General features: G+C 41.3%; 1 protein-coding gene across 1 annotated transcript in view; it reads left to right on the forward strand.

The window, feature by feature from the left end:
• Nucleotides 1-22,450, forward strand: part of nrg3b (neuregulin 3b) — a 178,582-nt gene that overhangs the window by 150,788 nt on the left and 5,344 nt on the right. Inside the window, exons 4-8 of the mRNA XM_071920354.2 lie at nucleotides 3,823-3,872; nucleotides 8,428-8,530; nucleotides 11,627-11,753; nucleotides 16,233-16,342; nucleotides 21,128-21,298. Coding sequence (XP_071776455.1) covers nucleotides 3,823-3,872; nucleotides 8,428-8,530; nucleotides 11,627-11,753; nucleotides 16,233-16,342; nucleotides 21,128-21,298 — 561 coding nt within the window. The remainder of the gene's footprint in view (nucleotides 1-3,822; nucleotides 3,873-8,427; nucleotides 8,531-11,626; nucleotides 11,754-16,232; nucleotides 16,343-21,127; nucleotides 21,299-22,450) is intronic.

Below are 22,450 nucleotides of genomic sequence, written 5' to 3' on the forward strand. Positions count from 1 at the left end.
CAATAAATAAGTTGTATGATGTATATTAATGGGATATAGCTAATATGGTCAAGCGATCTTCATTTAGTGGTCCTCATTTGAAAAATTAGGAAAATTATAGAAAATTGCCAATAGTTCTAGTTATTTACCACTTTATAATGCATATAAACTATTTCATATATTTCATTTGTATATTTTAATGGCAAAAATGTCGACAGGTAAAATACAAACGATGATGTATGATATAACTGTATTATATCATGTCACCCCACCCATCCACCCTTTTCACCACAGAGAACTAAATGGAGTGAAGCCTATTTTGATCTCTGTTGATACCGAGTAATCTAAAATTTACCCAGATTACCAAGGGTTTGGGGGATTATCCTGCTTTCAAAAGCCAAATCATGTGATAACATACCAAGCCACCATACTAACAGCAACTACAAATGGTACTAGCTGCTATTAAATTCAATTCATTGTGTGTGTTTGTGCGTGTGTGTTTGTGTGTGTGTGTACATGGCGATATGTGCACACATAAATTTGTGTTTATATCATTATTTCTCTGTCTTCATTCACTAACCTGATAGCATTAGACACAAATCGCACCCCTGGGGTGAGAAAGAGCTTTATCTGCCATACAAGCTTTTGTCCTTTGAGCTTTTTTTAAAATCCATCTCTGTGCACCTTGCAATCACAAATCATCCATCGCCCCTCTTCCTTTGTCTTGGTATTGACTGGCCACAAAGCAACCACTCAAGAGAGCAGTCCGAACGCTTGCACACAGCACCACTCCTTCATACACATCCAGAGAGAGAAAGAAAAAGGGAGAGAGACTGCAAAGCATATCTCAAAAGCCCAGGGCCAAAAGGAAAAGAGGCTCCCTGCCAGGTATTCCTGCCGCACCGCTGTGAACTCTGCTTTGGAAATGGTGTTGGGCGAGGGTGTTGTGGTCGGAGATATTGGTGCACAGTGGGGAAGTGGCGTCTTTAATTGGGAGCGAGGGAGTGGAGGAAAGGTGTGGTTTTGTTTATGCCTAGTCAAGAACCGGAAATGATTCGCTTCTTTGAGTGGGAGAGAGCGTACGGTGTGCCACTAATGGTGTCCAGCTGGGCCAATTGCAGTTGTGAGACTATGGAGGGGATGTCTTTGGCGGCAGGGGAAGATTGAAGAGGGGGTAGGTGGAGGTGGGGAGGTGGATTGGTGAGCCAGCTGTTGGTTTTTCCCGGCTGATTTACCAAGAAGAAGAAAGCAAGCCTCTAATTTGAGCCATTTTTCTCCCGTAGGTATTAGGCCTTGGGTAAGTAGCCACAAAGGATGCTGGGCTCACTAACACACACACACACACACTCACTCACACACACACACGGCTCCCCAGTCCTCTGCTCACCCAAGTAAAAGAGGGGATTAAGGATTTGATTCACTCCTGCCATTGTCTCTCCCACCCGCCAAATTCCTACCTCTTAATCGGCCCAAAAACGACTGACATGATGCACAGGTATTCTCCAGGCTTGCTCAAGGCTCCCACAAGACGGCGTAAATGATTCCCCAGGGTGCTTTGAGATGCCAGTGCGAAGGATGGGGAGCCTGCACATATTATGATTGGTGAACGTCTCCAGACAAGGCAATGCCAGAGGAGGGGATGTGTATCAGTGTTGAAATGACATCATCTGAGCAGGCCGTGACAGTCAGGGCGATTTAGAGTGGATAAGTGTTAGCTGTTGCCATGGGCAATCACAGGGAAAGGCTTCAATGGATAATACGGATCAGGCAACATCAATAAGATATTGCATCCACTTCTTTGGCCTTGCCAAGTGTTTATGCCACTGCAACACTAAGCACTTAGTCACAAGAGTGTCAGCCATTATCTTAATAATGCAGTTCTACCTCAAGATTGCTCATGGCAAAAAGCATAATGTCCGCAAGCAAGAATTGATTGACTCTGAATTGTCTTATCACTAGTGTGTGAGTTGCTATGCATTAATAAGGGTGCCACAAGTGCTCAGAGTTGTTAAAGATTCCTTGAGGCTGCAATACATACATTTGGGAATAATGAACTTAGGTTGTGTTCAATAAAAACATCATGTCACCTGCTCCCTACCTAAAGGCAGGCATAAATGAAAGTGAGCAGGAGCTACTCATCCAAATCAGACTGAAGTAGGGATGACATGTCTACTTTGTGCCCCTTTTTCACTTTTATCTGCACAAATGAGTTAAATATAAATATAACAATGACTTTCAATCAAATGCGCATGGGATCAACAAATGTGTGTTGGTTCCAAACCCATGAAACAAACTTGAAGATGGACATGCCCACAAAAAGAAAAGTAATTGGCCACAACTGTGTAAAGCCTCTGGCAAGGTTTGGACATGCAGCATTGGTCAGGACAGGCTGGATTCAATTCTTCCCATTATTTGAGTTAAAGGATTTGAAGGCATTTGTGTTCCTATTATCCCTATGAAAAGACCTGAAAAGGCTTTTGCTTCATGTGGAATACAGAGGCACTTTTCTGTTACTAATGGCTAATTGTCCTTGCAGTGGCAAACATGGCTTCTCAAACTTTTTATAATTGACAAACATCTGTAATATTTTGTTTTAACATTTGTGGGCCTAAGCACTCTCTGTCTCTGGAACTTTGTCAGAATGTCATAAGTTTGCTTACCGTAGTTCAAATTTGATCATTTCACATTAGACTCACAATAGACTCAGATAACCCTGTGCGATTACACTAATCCAATCATTTATCCAGACGTTCATTTGTCTATTGCCTATCTGGTTTTCACTCCAGTCGAGTGGGGTCTTTTTTTTTTTTACTTTTCCTCAAACTTCTAAAGCCACGGTACTGACAGATTTTCCCATCCCACAATCAAAACGCATCCGGGAACAGATGTTTTTTTTTTTTTTTTTTCGTTTGCCAGTTTTTTGAGAGTGCCCACCACATAATCATGTCAGGGGCTTGGCAAGCTGCATTCTATTTAAAACTCAGACCACCTCTGTCAGAAAAGCAATTACGAGTGAGAGTTTCATTTTAATTTAAATGAGATTACATTACAGTGGCGTGAAAAAGGGACGCTGTCAGGATGAAAAGAACACGAGTGCTCCTCTTTATCTGTTTCCCCAGCTCTGGGATTGGGGGAAAGACTTAACTGCATGAAGAAAGACTTTGTGTGTCTGAGATAGTGTATGTCAAAGTGTGTGTGTGTGTCTGTGTGTATGTGTGAGAGAGACAGAGAGAGAGTGCAAGAAAGAGAAGTAGAGAAGAGAGAGTACATGTACAGTATGTCCATGTGTGTGCGTGCATGTGTGTATGTGTTAGTGTGGTATGTCTTTAGCGGCAACCTTGTAAATATTGATAAAGCTATGCTTGAAGACAAAAGAGAACAATTACTGCAACGGCTCAACCTCAGATCAATACAAAAGTCCTGTGTCACAACGGATGTCACATGAAACTATATGATATGTCATTTTCAACTTATATCCTCCAGATCCAATCCTCTCAACCCCCAATATCTTTGTTGTTTTCCCTTTCTTCGTTCAAAGCCTTTGCAGACTATGTGAATTAACGATATATCACAGTAAAGCATACCAAGCATCTGGGGCTGGCTGGCTCATTGCCTGGCACACAAGAGAGAAGCATGTCAGAGGAAGCTGTCAAACAAAGTTCATGGTCTAGCTGCAGCATGTGTTTCTCCCTAGGGTGAATTCTGAGTAAGAGTTAGAGCTGTGTCATGTGTTAACTGCGCATTCTCTCTTTTATACTCCCCTCCCGTACCTCTCTTTCTCTATTTCTCTCTTTCTCTCTCTCTTTCTCTCTATGTATCTGTCCACTCTCTCCTTTTCCCATGCTCTCTGGCATTGGATGGAACAGCGGACGAACTTGGGATCGAGTTCATGGGTAAGACAACTTTCCATTGACTATGTGGAGTAGCCTACACAGTTTTTCATAACTCAGTGAAATGCCACATACAATCCACAGCACAACAAGGCTGCTCACCTTGGAAAATGAATGCGGGCCAGTCGCCATGGAAACACCGTGGTGGTGAATTAGGTGTATTCTATTTGCATGGAGAACGGTATTGTCAGACAGACTGATGTAAGGAAGATAGAGCAATAAAGAAGGATGCAGTGCATGTGTGTCTGTGTGTGTCTGTTGGCCTGCCACATATATATATCTATATATACAGTATATGCTGTATATATGAGTATTAGTTTATGATGCCAGTTATATTAGCAGCCCAATTAGCAATGCATGCTATTTCTAGTACTGTGCTGAAACTGAAAGATATGGAAAATGCCATACAGAAAAGGAATATAAAGTATTTCTTAATGGTAGCACTTATGGTGCTCAAATTACAGGGTAATTACTGTGTTATGTTTAAGTAGCATCCAACTTACAAAACAAACCCATTTTTGTCTGGCTTCATGGTCACAAGCATCACTCAGTGATTTTTGCTTCCAGCTGGTTGACTCTCCAGTTGAGGAAATTCCAGCAACGCTTGCAGTACTGAGAACAAAGATTTATTAGTACAACCAATGTGTTCCGGCATGTGGCCTTCACCAGGATTTATAAAGCAATTAATCTAAAAGCCTATATAAATACAAAGAAATACGCTTAAGTTAACCAATGGACTAAGAGACAATGGAAATGGAAATGTCCTTGTTAGTTGAGTGATGTTGTGCCACATTATCATTTTAACCTCTGTTGATAATCTTGAAGTGAGATTCTTATTTTCTTGGTGTTGGCGTCACCTTTGGTGTCATGAGCGGCCATTGTATATTTATATGAAAATGTTGCAGATTATTGTTTTAACAAATCTTTGGTAACAAAATCATCAGGCCCTCTAGTGACACACTGTTCCCCGTCCAGATGGAATATACCACCTCACCCACACTGATCCATACTTTTACCGCCTACACACACAAAAGGACGCATACGAGACACTCTCACACTCTCATTTCTTATATTTCACATTTTCTTGTCTGCCTTTCCGTCGCTCTCTGTCCCTCTCTCTTGCGTACACACGCAAACTTACATACAACATACATTGCATGCTGTGAAGTTTTCCAATAACCTGGCTTTACTGATTGTCTGCACGACACACTCGCTCTCGGAAATAGGGGGAAGGGGAAGACATGGCAAAAGAGAATGCAAAGCCTATACACGACCCTCCTCAGTTCAGTGATTTTAATCTGGGAACTAAATTAGTTCAATTGCAGATGCTATTGCAGGTGGGTGGATGCATTAGAGGAAATGGGAACGGCATTGATCGATTGTTTGTTGGATGGACGTCCAGACATACAGATAGATTGTTTTTCGGCTCCAGACTAGCTACATATTCATGCTTATCTGCTTACTTGTTTATGGTAGTCCTGTATGTTTGATTAAGACGTCCTCTTCCGCGCTAGCAATCAATCTTTTGATAACTGTTATGAAAGTCCAATATGTGACATTCTGCGTTTGAGACAGAATGTCAGAATACAGAAAAGCCGGGTTTGATGTTGGATTGAGTGCTCTAGATGTGATCTAGTTTTTTCTTGCTTTTCTTGCATTTTTTATAGTAGCTGTAGCTGTCGCTGTGTGTATCATGCTGTTTTGATCTGATGATTTTCAGGCTCGCCAGCTTGATGCTCCATTTTTTTCATGGATACTTAAATCTGGCCATCATACAATTTTTTCTGGTCTTCTGTAGAGTGCATAGCTGGCCATATGGCATCCACTTGTGAGGGTGCTGTCCTGGTGTCAATGCGACATGTCTTAGCCAGTATAGCTGGGGCTGGATGATGATGTTTGAGTGTTTTGGCAGTTTGTCTTGCATTGGATATGAAAGGCCTTTAATAGTATACTGGCTGTATGTTGTCTATGCCTTACAGCCGTACAGCAGGGTTGAAAGGCACGCTGCCTTGTCGACAGCTGTTTTTTATGTTCATATGCAGGTCTTTGTTTTGAAAAACCCTCTTTCTTATCCAGCCAAAGAAGCTGAGGCTTGTCTCAGGTGGTACTCCACTTCAGCACGGATGATGTGGCAGAGGGGGGAATATAGTTCCAAGGTATTTAAAAGATGCAGCTGTTGAGAGGTCACTTCCACTGATGGTAACAGCTGGAGGGTTCGCATCAGCACTAGTATACAAAGTGACAAATTACTTTAGTCTTCCACTGATATACATAAGAAATAGAGGCAGCCTCTGTTGTTTATTCCTAAAGTGCAGCTTGAAGGCAGTTATTGTCACTTTTGTGTTCCTGCCACATTGTTGGCATTTTGGGGATGCGAGTCAAGAGACTGTAGTCAGCTCCACCACTCAGAAGTATTGTAACACTAGTGTCAAAGTGTAGTCAGGCCCACTGTGCATAAGTAATGCATTAACACGAGTTAATAACGGGTCAGCTGGCTCTATTCAACATGGCAGCATGCCAGCAAAAACAACTGAATTATAGTCTGCATCATAATTTTATACCATTATTTAATTGAGACAATGAAATGTAAAACCCAAAATAGGATCAGAACTATATATCATATCACATTTAATTAGAACTTAGAATTTAAATTTATAATTAACTCACCAATTTCAGCTTTTACCAGCATTAAATTTGCATAAGTCTGTGTAGCAACTGGCCACTACTACAACAGTCTGTCTGTATTGGACTTCAAAGTCACACCCTCTCCCTGGCTCCCCTTCACAGGAGCTGAGTGGGCAGTTTGGTGGACCTCTGATGTATGTATCCACATATTGTAACGCCAGGATGTGTTCAGATGTTATCTTGGTCTCTGCCAGAAGCATTCTGATATTAAAAAGGTTTCCTTCCAGTTTGAACTCAATTACACCGCGTTATCCCGTGATGTGTTGATATAACACAGAGGGAAAAAATGGTACTAGCAGAATGCCTGGTTGTGTCCCTGTACAGATCTTATAAGGCCCAGATTCATGTTCTTCAACAGTCAGTGAAGTCATCATGCAGGATGTTGACAAACTTGGGCGGGCAACCACATTTACACAAGACTTGCCACAGCAGTTCTCTGTTGACGGCATCGGAAGCCCTTGAAGGTCATGAGCAGGTTGGGCCGATGTTCTCTGCACTTTTCCTGCAGTTGTCAGGTGGTGATTTGAGGGCTTGACTAATGTCAGAGGAGGTCGGTACAAGCTCAAGGTCATGTATGACATTTGGGGGGACAGAGAAATTCCTCCAACACACCACAGTCAATCCCACTGGATTGGTTGCATGGTTTCAAAGTGCGGCGCCTAACTCAAAGTGTGTATTGACTGTTATGATCGAACCAGTCCTGGTGATTTATACTGCTGTAGCCAATGTTTTGAGCTGTTGCCTCGCACAGGCTGGTGATGAGCGAGGATTGTTTTCTTCAGCTGTGGTGTAACATTCTTACATACCAGGCTGCGATTCTTAGACCACTAAATGTATTAGAGTGAGAGTTGTTTTGAGCAGGTAATGTTTTCTAGTTTTCTATAAAAGAGGTTTTGATTTCTGACAGCTGCTAATGCTCTCAGTTATACAGCTGAGTTTCCTATTTGAGTTCAGTTATACATTCGCTTACCTAATATCCTGGAGATTTATATGATTGATTAATAGTTGTTGTACCAGTTTAATAATCACTATTATGTAACTACATTTCAGTAATATTCATGTGTTTTCATTATTGTAACTACTTAAAATGAACTTTCAATGATTGTAACTTAATTAGTATAACCTCGGTGAGGTTTTGATATAAGCTCATCTTGGGCTTTTTACCTCAGCTGCACATGTACATTTATTTCCCTTTCTTTCTTTGGTAATTCTCTTAATGTAGTTTTTGTTTGTTAATTTGTTTGTTTGTTTTTTATATGTGCAAACAAAATAAACTAAACTAAACTAGGCCCCTCACTATAGACTACGGTGTGTAGTGCAGCATCTAAACAGCCGCTCAGTCGCACAGATTTCTGCTGGGAACAACTGCTGCTTGTCCTAGCTGCTGATGACCCTCAGCCTGCTGATGTGCGGGGGTCTGACAAGGAGCTCCTAGAGCATTCATTTGCTGCTAATTCCCTGTCGCCATCAGTCTTTGAATGCTAACACACATACATACACACACAGATTGGCCCCTGCAGACCGTCCATCGGTGTTGGCTGCTGGGTTTGTCTGAAGGAAATGATTATCACACTTCAGTTAGCACGTGTCACTGAGCCCTGCCTGTGTCTGCCACATCCCCATCACATGCTCAAACACTGACATTTACTGACAGCGTCATTGGTCCCTTTATGCTAATGGACATTGTGTGTGTATGTGTCTGCGTCTGTGTGTGTGTATGTGTGTGTGTGTGTGTGTGTACGTCCAGTGTGTTCAGTATGTTAATTCATGGTACATTTCTTCCGCCCTGCTCAATCACAGACACGGCCCATATCCTTTGTGTCAGAGTGGAAATTCAATGACCTGAACTGTATTCTTTCTTCGGCCTCCACAGAGAGCGGGGAGACCTACCAGAGGCAGGTGCTGTCCATCTTCAGCATTGCCTCGGGGATCTGTCTTCTCGGAGTGGCATGCATGGCTCTCTACCGCCGCAACAAGTGAGTGAAGCGAGCCAATGCCACGTTAATAGAGAATGCCCCAGGCTATGCACAAGGAGTACTTTACTATCATGGCACAGGGCCCAATGAAATCTAAAGTGTGAGTCAGCTAGAGGGTGTTTTAGCAAGGCATCAACTCTAAATTGCGTAGAATGAAAGTGCATTTCGGACAGATATTCAAGTAAGATTTATTTATAAAGTGGTTTTAACAAGCAGGTTTGTCACAAAGTGCTTTACGCAAAACAAACGACACAAATACAGATAAAGAAAAGAGCTAGAGCAAATTCAAAAAGGGATAGACCTTGTGCATGTGTGTGCGTGTGTAGGTGTGTGTGTGTGTGTGTGTGTGTGTGTGTGTGTGTGTGTGTGAGTGAGTGGATAAGAGGGAATCGGGCAACACAAAAGCAGTCCGCAGGAGAAGTCAATAACAGACTGCAAGGAAGTAGAAAGAGAAAGGAGTGCAGACAAAGAGAAGTAATGGCTATCAAGGTGGGAGTTAACGTAGGTTGTAGGTTGTGCTGATTGAATGGGTCCTGAAAAACAAAAATTGAGCATTTCAAAGGTAAGGTAGCACCTACGCATGTGGTTCGACATGACGAGAGAATCCTGCAAAGGCTCGCCATTAGACTTAGAATGAATCTACAGGAAAATATAGTGTCCAGAATCCTGCATCTAAAACTTGGTGAAATATAATCTCTTTTCCCAAAACAATGGTTGGCAATGTAGCTCAGACAGTTGTCTCTCTCGCTACCTCTTAAGTCCATTCTGCTCATCAACACTTTACAAAGGAGATCAATCATTAGCACAATTTCATTTTTGATATTGTTTCAGGGCTATACACAAGAGTTAGAGATATGAAAACTACTTCTACATGCTTTAAAGACCCCATGAAATGGAAATCAAAGCCTAGTTAATGATATGTGGCTCTGAAAATTAGGAATTAAACAGGATATGAAAGTGGGAGTACACATCACAGTAGTGGCAATGCTTGCCAAATGTCCAACATCAGCAACTGATTATCCACATCCAAATTGCCTAGGGTATGAATTATATTACAGGAGTAAGCCTACATAATTGTTGAGCAGCCTTGCAATAAAAACAGGCACAATAGCCCTAAAAACAGTCTTCTTTCACAGTTAACTTGTTTCACAGTTGTGTACTTTAAGTAGTTGGTAATTTGGTAAATGGTTTCAGAGTAGTTCCCATCACCAGGCACCAGTCCTTCAAAACCATCACTCACAATTTAGTTTTTTGTTCTTTTGAACCAGTTCAGTCTAATGCTTCCTAAATGGTGATTGCTTGTCAGGTCCTTTACTTTGGATACACTTTATAGCCCTCAGCTGCAGAGAGAGTTGAGCAACCTAGTATTTAAAAATTTAATGGCGAATTAACATTTAATCCAAAAGTCTTAAGCATCAATTAATTTTTAATCCAATCAAAATGTAATCCAAAATTAAGTAACGCTCTCATATTTTATATTTAGCATAGCTAAAAGATGCCATTTTACTTTTCTTTCTTGCTTTTTGCTTGATCATGTGACCCGTTGTTATGGTTAAGGGAAAAGGTGAGCAGTGAAGCCTGATTTCAGTCATATTACCATGTACACATGGATAAACTGACACCTACCCAGTGCCTTAATGTAAAAACTTACAGTATGAGTATGGCTCCATCAAAAAATAGTGCTTGTCTCATACATACATACATACATACATACATACATACATACAGTATACACATTTTCCATAGACAAATACATATATGTACCATTTAAGTGGTGGTAAGAACTAACAGACTGCAGCTAAAACTAAATGTTTTAAATGCAGCTAACAACATGTCTAAGCTGCAGTCTGATGGCTCTAATTGTTCCTTCCCCAAACTCCATAGTGGCTCTTAAAAGGTGGACCAGGAATTCTCTTTATAGTTTCCCGTGTGAAGCAAGGATCCAAACTCCTGACTCTAAAACTAGTCTATGATCGCACTGCCAGAACATTTTTTCTTTCCTTTATTTTTTTCAGAATATTATCGCAGGAGCATGTAATGGACGTTTCACGGTACATTGCCTTGATTAAATTTTCACTTGTGAAAGACAGTTTCTCTCGTAATGCTATTTTTGCAGCAGCTTGGGGCGCTTTTCACCACCACTACCACTATCCAAACTTTCAGTTACAGCCCTGAAAAAAATCTTTTGTGAATTGACTGTTGCTCATCGTGTCATTTTGACCTTTCAAGTGGCTCCTGCATTTAAAATGTTTGACAAATGTTGTCAGCCCTTGCAGTTTGATGTCAATATAAATCAAAAGCCCCCAACTGTCCATTGTGTATAGTTGATACAACAAAAGTATCTGTGAAAAGAAATGGTGAAATATTTATCTCTTATGACAGTTTGATATACATGCCTGTCCACAATGATCAGTTTTAAATGTAAAGCCTTCCCTGAATAGGCGACTGTGACAGTTTATGGACAAGGCTTATCTAAAAGACTAAGAGACCTGTGTGCCATTGCTATGTGACGTATGCACCCTGTTTGTATGTAAAACGTGTCAGAAACAAAGCATAACAGGTCAATGAATATGATTACCTACCTTGTTGCTAGAGAGCTGGCCAATAGAATTCTAGTAAGCAATGACTGGACTTAACTTTTAAATGTAACCCAAAATCCACTCAATCAGATTTAAGGGTGAATCACTATAAGAGGGAACACAAACATTTCTGCAGGAAGATCTATTGCTCCTACCTGACAATAGGAAGGTACATAGACAGCAGCTCAAGGCAGTACAGCTCCCTTCATAATTAGACTTATTTCAAAGAAGTAATGCTAGAATTATCGTTACAATAATACAGTTTGCTTATATAACACTAATAAGAACACAATAAATGGGTAAATTAAGTGAATACTATATCCAATATGTAAGCTTAATCACTCAATGTATATAAAGAACATAGCATTTTCTGCTATTATATATATTTACAGTCAGTATTTTGAACAAAACATCTCTCGTCCTTGTATGTTTTGCTATAATAAAGAATGGCCCTCTCTCTCTCTCTCTCTCTCTCTCTCTCTCTCTCTCTCTCTCTCTCTCTCTCTCTCTTTTTCAGGAGACACAGGGAAAAACTGCGGGCCCACTTCTCAGAGAGCCGCAGCCTGAGGGACTGCAGTGTCAACGCCTCGGGCCTCATGTCCAAATCTACTCCTCGGCCTCAATACAGCCTCCAACTCCAAAAGGTAACTCTTCACCTATTATTGATTTATATCCAGTCATACCTTAATCATCTCTCTACTGGCTGAAAGCTTTTGTTCACATTGAAATATGACATGAATGGAGAGAGAGCAGAGAATTGAGTAGAAATGAATCATGTTTTGTAATGTACTTGTCATGCTCACAATGACAGATTCCTGTGACACACAGTAGATTGGAATCCTGAATGCAGCAGGCAAACACAGCATCAATACTGTATGGTAGACAAATTTGCCAAGATGGCGCTGTGCTAGTGGCTGCCTGTTGCAGAAACTCTCACATATTTTTTTTTTTATTCTTCTGTTATTTCAGCACTCAGGAGGGGGGGCGAACTCCCTAGCACTTTCTGTTCTCTGTTTTCTTCAACTTCTTGTTTTTTTTTTCTGGATCATCATATGTTATGTTCTTTTACTCTCGGGAGCCACTGATTGCCCTGAGAACATTTCTCTCGTTGTTTACATTCCCCTTCAGGTGATGTGGGCGCTGCGTGTGACATCATACACTCGGTCATTGCGAGATCACAAGCGCAACACCCCAGTGCCTTCATGGCGATCTCTGGTGATTTCGACCATGCTTCCATCCCCTCCACCCTGACTAACTAACTCCAATATATAAGACAAAAAAGACTGGACTTGCATCTGTGTAATGCAAGTGTAAAGGCTTCCACTCACACCCCCCGCCACCCACCTCAGCAGATCAGAGCACAACTTGATATATTTCTTACCCAGGTACAGGCCTATTGTCCAGCAGTAGCCTATTAACACCGAGACTGTGAGGATACGGTGATAGGAATGTATGGAGGGCTCTGTATGTATTGATGCTCTGGATTCAGCTGCAAAATGCTTTCGGGGCTCGGGTCAAGGAGGAAGTCAAGTGTGCTCAGAGGGAGCCAATAAGGAAAATAAAGAAAAGTAAGAACACCTAGAGAGGCGATGGAACACAAGCAGCAGCAGAACAAGGTTGTGCAGAGTGGGATGAGGAGGATCACTGGTTATAAGCAGCCAGGGGGCCGTGGGCAGAGGGGACCAAGGAGAGAGCAATGAGCTAAATCTGTTTTTCAACAGGTTTGACACGGAGACCCCAGACCAGCTATCTCCAAATCCCCTGGCAGGCAGGCAGGTCTAATGTGACCCCACTTGCTTCTGCCCACCCACTCCCTCAGCATGCCACCATCTAGGGAGTGTTAGGTGTGGAGGAGGACAGTACAAGGAGGGACAGAGTAGACTGTTCTTGAGGAGGCTCAAGTAATTTAATGTGTGCAGCATTCTACTCAGCCTCATCTACCAATGTGTAGTGGCCCGCGCACCGTTCTATCTCGTCGTGTGCTGTGGCGGCAACAGTAAGACAGGGAATACCAGTGTGCTCAATGAACTGGAAAGAAAAGCTGACTCTGTCATAGAGTTGAGCCTGGAAGCCCTCGGGGCAGTGGCAGAGGGGAGGATGAGCACTAAACTGAACTCCATTTTGGACAATGCCTTCCACCATCTCTATGATGAGCTGCTGCAGCGCTGGAGTGCCTTTAACCTCCTCAAAAATATGTCAGCTCTCTGGACCAAGGCATTACAGGCCAAGGCATCCCCCCCCCCCCCCCCCCCCCAAGTTGTACCGAGTAGTGCTGCAAGCGCTTATTCATGCTGACATCATTGCTACACAATGCTTTCTGACACAACGCCCCAAGTCTCAGCCAAATAGGAGGGCGGTGAAGCATCTGGGCACCTGTGCCATTTCTATACTGAATTGGGCACCTGGGCACCTGGGCACCTGGGCACCTGCGCTCTCTCTGTTCCACTCTCTACACTTCACACTGGACAAAAAGGGCCTGTATCCGGAAAGATCCAACGGTATACGAGTTTTTGGATCTGTCACATATCCGTAACGCTTACGGAGAGGATACAGGGATATCTGATCTGTCACAGATGCTTATATAGGATATTGCCCATAGCCTTTAAAATGGCAAATTCATATATCACAAACATTACAGATCTGGAAAAACGGCATCAATGCATTTTCTCGTATCTTCGGCTGTCTTCATATAGTGACAGATACAATGAAATGCGATGATGCCATTTTCCCAGATCTGCAATACTGACCAGGCAGGCCCGTATGTCATTAGATCTGACCATATGTAGGTTTTCGGGTCTGCCACAGATCCTTATGCTTACAGAGAGGATATGTGGTTAACTGATCTGTCACAGGTGTTAATATGATATTGTCTATAGCAGTGATTCTCAACCTTTTTCATATCAAGGACCCCTAATTTAGTCCACATTAGGGCCATAGACCCCCATTTGATGAGATTTTCTCTCGGACCCAAATCTGAGAATATCTTTATTGTTAGATATGATTTTGTCCAGAATTCCATGACTATCTGTATTGTAGGTAAAGAGATAACAGAGAAACTATGATCAAAACAGTCATTCTTCTACATGCTCTATCTGTGTTAACTTCTTATAAATGGAATAATGCTGAAGTTTAACAATTCATACATTTTCTGGGGACCCCCGGGAACCCCCTCAAGGACCCCTGGTGGTCCCCGGACCCCACGTTGAGAACCACTGGTCTATAGTATATTTCATCTGTAGCCTATCTGTTAGAATACCAGGTCAGGTAGTTATATGGTATTAGACATCACAGATCTGGAAAACTAGAATCATTACATTTTTTTTCCACAACACAGCTCTGAACTGTTGTTTCTACATCTGCCCTGCCTGGCCCAATCCGATCTGCATGTATGCACATGACCTGCACATATTTCTGTACATATCATCCATCTGTCAATCTGATAATGTGAATACCTTACAGTGCACATTTGCCATTCTGGATACATTTCTGTACACACAATGTTCCCTCCATCTGTTCTGATAATATGAATAGCTAATCTTGTAAAAGTAAAACCTCGTAGCATCAGACTAGTTGATGTCAGCAGTTACAAATTTTATGCTAATTTACATGTCAATGCATAATTATAAAACAATTGATTTCCATTTTGGCGGTTAGTGCTATCGATTCAAGGACTGTCCCTCTTGAAGAATGGTCCAATATCCCACTACACACAGTCCAGGACTTGTATGAGAGCAATCCAAGTGAAGCTGTTCTGAAGGCAAAGATTCTCTACTCCTCCTTTGGTACTTGATAGTCAACATATAGTTAGGTTTTTCTGCTATTTTGTCCAGCCCCTGTATTTTCCCTTCCTCTCCTCTTGCTATAAATCCAATTTGCATTCTGTTTATCCAAGACTTCTCACAAGTGGCATAAAACAAGACAAAAAGGAGATAGGAGAGAACAAGTGAAATGGGTTAGGCTATGCAGGTCTGCCATCGTCTACAACAACCTATTTATTTTATCCCCTGACATAGATATCATCCTCCAGGTTTCGCAGAGAAAGTTTGCCATGGCAATTGTTCCAGAAAGTGAGGCGTTCTCCCCCACAGGGTACATGAGAGGGTGGCCAAAATGATCCTATTTTCCTGCACGACTAGTGAACAGCAGTAACAGCTCCCTCCGGGAGTCAGGGGTGTAAGGGAGAGAAAGAGGCTTATCAGGCATGAGAGCCCTGAACCAGCTCTACGTCACATCCAATTGCTTTAATGATGTACAATCAGACAGAGAGAAAGGGCAGCACAGGAGCTACTGTAACTGGAATAACAGCATTATCTCGTGACTTAGTATTTCACAGGGGGTTTTAGGGGCATTCATGGTCGCTCTGCGCTGTATGCCAAATCTCTGTCTGGGGCCTGTTGTAAGATAATGGTGTTCATTTTGATAAGGAAAAAGGGAGAGAATCGAGTGGGGAAAATTCTTTAGGAAACCATTAATGTAATCTTGTGTGGGATTAATTCTTGAGTGCAGCTGGAGTGCTGTGAAGGCCAACAGGGAGTTTATTCACAAAGCGTCCTCCCCTAATCTGCAGTTTTAAATAAAAAGTGTAATTAAAGACATTCTGCACAAGTAAGGGGGCTCTGTACATCACTGAGAGAACATCTCCAACCTGACTGGGGACTGATGCTGCCAAGTCATATATCCCCAGCTTTATGTATGGCACACTGTGGGAAGCTTGATTGCCTTTGTTGACTTACAATTTATTACAGCAAAGAGGTTTTGGACCCCCCTTGTTTTTGACTATTGACTTGGTCATAACACTTGGTCCTAAATATCTCATATGTTCATTTTTTTCTGTCAAAGACACATTCTCTGGATAGACAGGGAAGCCAAGTAACTCTTTGCCCTTTTAATAAAGTGGGGGACAAAAAAGTGTGATCTCAAGTGATATTTCATTGTTCTTGGGAAGCACAGGCTAAGGAATCTTAATTGTCAGGGTCTTTTGCATAGCGTGAGAGTAGTAATGAAGATACTGACTGTGTGAGGTTAACTATGACACCACTGTGTATCGTATCTTGTCACTCTGGAGCCACATTCGACCGTGTGTGTTTTGTACCACTCATGCACTACTCTTTTCTCTTTTGCAGAGCTGCAGTTCTCATGGATCCTCTGTTAAGGGTGGCAGCATGGCACCAGGCACATCAGCAGTGGCCCCTCCTATTCTCAGCAGAGCACTGTCTAAAGGGAAACGCTTCAGGTGAAAATGTGACATCCTCTTATTTCCAGCCCTATTTTTATGTCTTTTTTTCAGCCTAGATCCAGAGAGAAGAGGCAGCCAAGTAAGAAATTTAATCATCCTGCAATATGGTAGAATATATAGACCTCAAAATAAACAGCTCTTTTGTAGAATGGTTAGAGAGGATTTATGGTGATTATAATTGATAGTAAAGGTGTTAATATGTATTTAGGAGCCACTGTCAACACCGTAAGCCTTTATCTGTGTGTATATCCTTCGTCAGAATCAGGAGTTTGTTGTTTGCTGATATGAAAATAGAATGAAAATTAGACTGCCTCAAAATAGATGGAATGGTCTCATCTTCAGTTAGATGGCATAAAGGTTTTGATGTGTAGAGTTCAATGGTCCTTCCTTTACAATCTCTTTGATTTTATTCCTATACTGTATAGTCTGAGAAAGTGCAATAGGGTGGCCCAAGGGACTAATTATCAATTTGGCATCAATGTAGACGATGGCAGTTGACATTTTATGCTTCAAATGAGAGGAAATCAACAGCAAAATTAACAAAAGTATGGTGCAAGGAAACTCATAACAGGTAGTTTTAGGAGCGGTAGTAGCTTTGAGCTGAGAGAAGTCAGTATGTGATTAAATGCTGCCATTTCAAATCCTCAGAGGGACAAGGGAGTGTGGGTATAATGTTTTACCCCTAGCCCTCCACTACACCCAACCACCATAAATAACTTCATGAAATTCAATGAGTGCAAAACATAGCCCTAACTATGATGTTTTCAGCATCAGAATCACTTCATTTGCTTTGATGAATTTGGAGCAGGGACATATTGACGATTAATGTAGTAACATAAACACAGACTGGCACACATTGTACAGGAACTCACATTCAGTGCGAGGAAACAGTACGTACAAGACATACAAAAGAGAGCAGACTGTACTGTAGACTCCACATACTTTATGTACTTTCTGCATTATGTCATTATGTGCATTAAAGTAGCATGGCTTAGAGTGTGATTGCAGCTGTAGAAGGGGATGGTGAGAGTCCGGCAGTGCATTGGATAGTTCTCAGCATTATGGAGCATGGGCATAATTCCTGATGTTAAAGTAGCATAGAGCACAAAGATTTGTGCGAGCATTTTAGGCATAGACTGTAAAAAAAAGATGGACATAGTGAGTGTGACATCACCCATAGGTTTCTGAAGGGCCGTTTTGAAGCCTGGAGATTGGGTTTACGATCGCCGCCATGTTGACATTTTTTGGAGCCAGCGCAGCCAAAACGAGGCAGAGGGTTGTCTGCAGAGCCGCAGCTCCGCCTGTCCTATAATCGGCGACCTGTCGATCACTGGAGAGGCGACCTGTCAATCACTAGGAATATCCCGTTAATCCCATTAATGACACAATTATTTAGAAAATCGCCATAAGGACACACATTTGAAACTAGCTACTGAGACCATAACCTCTTGTCGAAAAAATGTATTGACTTTATATTTTGAGTGAGAAGTTGGGTTGTGGTCCCATTGACTTGCATTGAGTTGGGCCAAGTTTGGAGTCTTTTTGGAGTCAGCCTTCTTTTTTGGCTTCAAACTTCACTTTAATTCACAATTTATTTAACAGTAACAGCAGTGGGATGAGGGAATTCAGAGGTTGTGTGGGAATACAGAAATAGGGAGTCTTTGGATGTCTGGTAGAGTAAGGTTGACAAGTGAAAATGCTGTTGAGGTGGCCGGTGGTCTTGGTCTTAATGGACCTGTACTGTCTCACAAAGGGACGTTTTTCAGAAGGTTGTTGCCTGGGGCTGCGGAGTCAGTGGCAACACTTCCTGGCCTTTTCTTCACCGCGGTGTCATGCAACTCCTTCATGGAGGATGGCAAACAGCCAATCATTCGTTCAGCTTGTTCTTGGAGTAGAAGGAGGCAGAGGAGAACTAGACCGTGATGGACAATGTTAGGATGCTTTCAGTTATTGGCCAGGGAAATTGTGAGCTATCAAGAAAAATGTGTGCCATGAAAATATAGTGCTGCCAATATGGGCCATCAATATTGCCTCAAAATGTTGCCTGTGCATCATTGGTTTTATCACTGGGCATGGATATGTGCAGACTGATTCACTTGCTTGAATGCATATCTGCTGAAGTTGGATTTTGTTAAAACCTGTTTATCACTCTCTAGAGCAGTATAGACCTTAAGAGACACATGAAATAAATCATTGAAAGAAATATGAAGAGGCCATAGAAAACAGAAAAACAGAAGCAAAAATCAATATTTTCTGTTTATGAATTTACATTCTGAGTCATATCTGCAGGTACTCGTGCTTTCTCTCTACATTGCATGGTGCTTGCTATACACATGTAGCAGTGAGCAAAAACGAACAAACAAAACTTTTTGAATGATTTTTTTTCCCCGAGTTTGATATGTACTGATTGACCTGACCAGCCTCGCTCACTCCTTCCTGCCTGTTCTTGGTCAAGCCACACTTACCCACCTAAAATCAATAAATAGTACATTTTTGGCAAATTGTGGAAATATGCTGCTGCCTTTCTTTATCGGACCTTTAATCACATTCAAGTCATCAGCCTGATGATTTTGTCCACAAAATCATATTTTACATAATATCCAATAAAAAAGACACAGCATGCTAAAAGTATTTATTCAACAAAACACATAATTTGTCTAACAGCTTTACTCTTGTCAACTTTTTACAACATCAAGCAATACAATTAACAGCTAATGTGGGTGCCCATTAAAGCCCATTAGCCATGCTTATAGTTGTACAATCTACAAACGTTTTGATATTATTATTGCTGAATATTTTTCCACAGCATTTCAGTAAGCTATCAATGAATAACCATTCAGTCACTGTAACAGAGATGGAGCAAGTGCGTAAGACCTCTACTGGCTTGATCTAAGGAAAAACTTGAAAAGCTCTAAAGTTCAAATAATTTAGGCATGCTGACTCCAGCTGATACCACAAAAATGATCTAACAGCCCACCACAACATACATGCACTATTTTCACCATGGTGAGGTTGCCACAGCATGGCACTGCTCAATACCTGAAAACTATGACACTTTGTCAAATTGTTTTATACAAATCAAGCTTCTTTATTCAGTAGTATCTAAACAATAAAAGAAGGTAAACATTAAAACTATGAATCTGCACATCTTAGTTGTGATTTTCACACAACTCTCGTAATTCTCTTTCTATGCAAATAAGTTTTGCTAACATTACACAACAGGAAAACATACTACTGCAATACAATGATGTATGGAGATATACAGTATATATATATATACTGCATATATATCCAGCATTTTCTAATAAAGCACTTTGTTGTACATGCAATATGCTATAAGCTATTTTTGCAGTTCAGTTCAATTGTTAACTGAAATCAAGCGGTCTAAAATTGATATGTTACATAGAAACAGAAGCAGCTGATGAACTAGGGAGCCAGAGAGCTGAAATCATATTCAAATAAACTGATAATTATTTAGGGGTGTACATCATTGTCACAAATGCGCTCTGGGACAATACAAAAGCTGTACTTGTTCTTGAATAATATGCTCACACACAGGCTTGCAAGAAGCCTCCAGTTATTGGCCTATTTAACATTCATTAGGTCTACTCACAGCAAGAAAGTTGGGCCAAGATCCATCAGAAGGCTGACAATTGTGAGCAGTACTTTGTTTTTTTCATAGTGCGGCATAACTGTGCTTTGCTGAGATTTACATTTCACACCATTGCTTCACTGCAGTGGATGTGCCAGGACTTTGTTTGAAATAGACTACCTACTGCCCACTGAAGAATATAAAACAGTACGACAGGACAGGAAGCACTATGTTTCTGATGACTAATTAGCTCTGAATCTGTACTCTGCTAGACGTTTTACATTCTGATCTTTTTGACAGCACAGTCCCATCCAGCTGGCCCCAGTCCAAAAACACATTAATTCACTCACCAATAAAAAAAAATCCTTTACGACTTTTGTAACGACAAGCACGTTGTATGAAACTTACATGTGTCCTTTCAACGGGCGGTGGGTGACGGGTGATGAGTGCCAAAAATTCAACTTAAAAATGGTCATTCATCTCTGTTGTTGTCTGATCTTACAGTAAATACACTGCACTGTGTTAGAAGCATAGGAATGCATGCAAATAGAGCACTTGGTTCTATTACAGTTCAATATAAGTCCACCCTATTTTCTGTATAAATCTAAATCATGCAAAAGTGCAAAATATTTAGTTTAGTTTATTAATTTCTTCATTTCATTTATTAGTTTGTTAATTTACATCTGTGGTCCCTGTGCAGGAAAACATTAAAACAATACAATTAACAAACAACAATACATCACATAGGACAGCCTCTATTAATAGTTTAGTTTCTGTTCATGACACCATTTATGGACCAGCACTAGCAGTGTCTGAAACTTGCCTTTAATGTCAGAGCTATCCGCTTACTGCAGGATTATTATTCCTTTCACATGTACCTGGATACCCCAGTGTAATGCTTTGACTGCGAGAGCAAGGTCATTTATGTACAGAGAAAACAGAATGGGGAATAAGATGCCCTATTTCGCTCAAATATCAACGGGAAAAAAATAGGTGAATCCACTGACACAGCCACAACGTTTCACATCAACAATACATGAGGTGAGATAGAGTCGAGACGAATTAATTAGTGAGTGCAGTTTAGATTTATGCAGCGATTAGTTTATTGTTAAAATCGGGTGTTCACTTGGAAGTGGCCTCAAACTGTGATATCCATCCTTCTTACTGGAATCTTCCCAATCTGGTTACAGGAGTAGTTCCCTTTCACTCAGTCCTGCCCAACAACGGAGGGAGACCAATTACTTCAGGACCCCACCTATTTCCAGAGGGAAACACAATCTCATTGATGGATCCAGAGTCGCCGGCCATGTCTACAAGCACTTGCAAGAAGTTGAGTCAACAGATATGGAGTCCATAAGAAGGTGAGGCTTTTTCCGTTTTTCGTGATACTCTCTTGATCCCCAAAGAGGAAATTCTCTTTTTGCTTGCCCCCTCCACATGGAGGTCAAAGAGAAGGATCAGCTGTACTGAACAGAACTCTGGAGCTGGAACCGAGCGTCTTCCTCAAGGACACGAGTAGAGCTTGCTGCAGGGATGTTTCTGTAATATTGTAAACTGAATGTATTATACTCAAGGAGAATTACATTTGCTCACAAAGATCTTGAGATTAGCATGCACTCCTAATCAATACGGTAGTCAATCATTAATTTAGTTCATAGAGGATAAAAGAATAATATTCCTTTGCATTAGAAAAGGAATCCTGGTAGGGATGTAACGGAAGTTTGTGACATGACATTTCACAGTACAAGCGACGATATACAAGCATGTCTAAGAAATGACATTCAGAATGGTCTTTTCTCTTTTGCATTATTTGACCAGAGTGCAAGAGAGTGCAAGCCTAGCAAGTTTTAGCCTGGGTCATCACGCTTCCTGTGAGCCCAGCTGAAGTCAATACTGTGTAGACTTAATAGGCAACAAAATGGACTCATTTTGTAAATCTGAAGTCTGTTGTGCGGCAGCATTTTGGGTTTCCAATTAAGGAAACAGCAGCAAGACCACTGACAAGACAAAGACTGTTTGCAAGTATTGTAAGAGAGCCTTGCCTTACAGGGAACACCAGCAATATGCTGCACCACCATCACCATGAAAAACTCCAGTCGCTGGTATTAGAAAGGTCTTAAAAAGTTTTAATTCTAACTTGCAGAAACCTGTAGTCACCCTGTATGATTTGCACTTTTGTTTTGTTTTCCCTCAGAAATAAGGGATTTTCTTCATTCAGATTTTGTTGAAAATATGGTGACATTATTGAACCGTGCGTTAGCAAACCAAACTGTTCGCTACATCCCTAAATCCTAGAATACTCAAACAAAAGCATAACTTTACCTCATATTACCTTGCAGAATCCCTCGGGAATGGAGGTTGTTTGGACAAGTAAAGTGTTCCGATGACTGGGGTTAAGACAGAGTGGCAGTAGCATAATTGTTAGAGAAATGAATTTTCGACTCAAAAGTTCTCAGCTCAAATCCTATGAACTCGCTTATGAAATCTGGTCCTGGGAAATAAATGAGATCTGC

The sequence above is a fragment of the Centroberyx gerrardi genome, chromosome 20 (assembly GCF_048128805.1).
Source record: "Centroberyx gerrardi isolate f3 chromosome 20, fCenGer3.hap1.cur.20231027, whole genome shotgun sequence".
Taxonomy (NCBI): Eukaryota; Metazoa; Chordata; class Actinopteri; order Beryciformes; family Berycidae; genus Centroberyx; species Centroberyx gerrardi.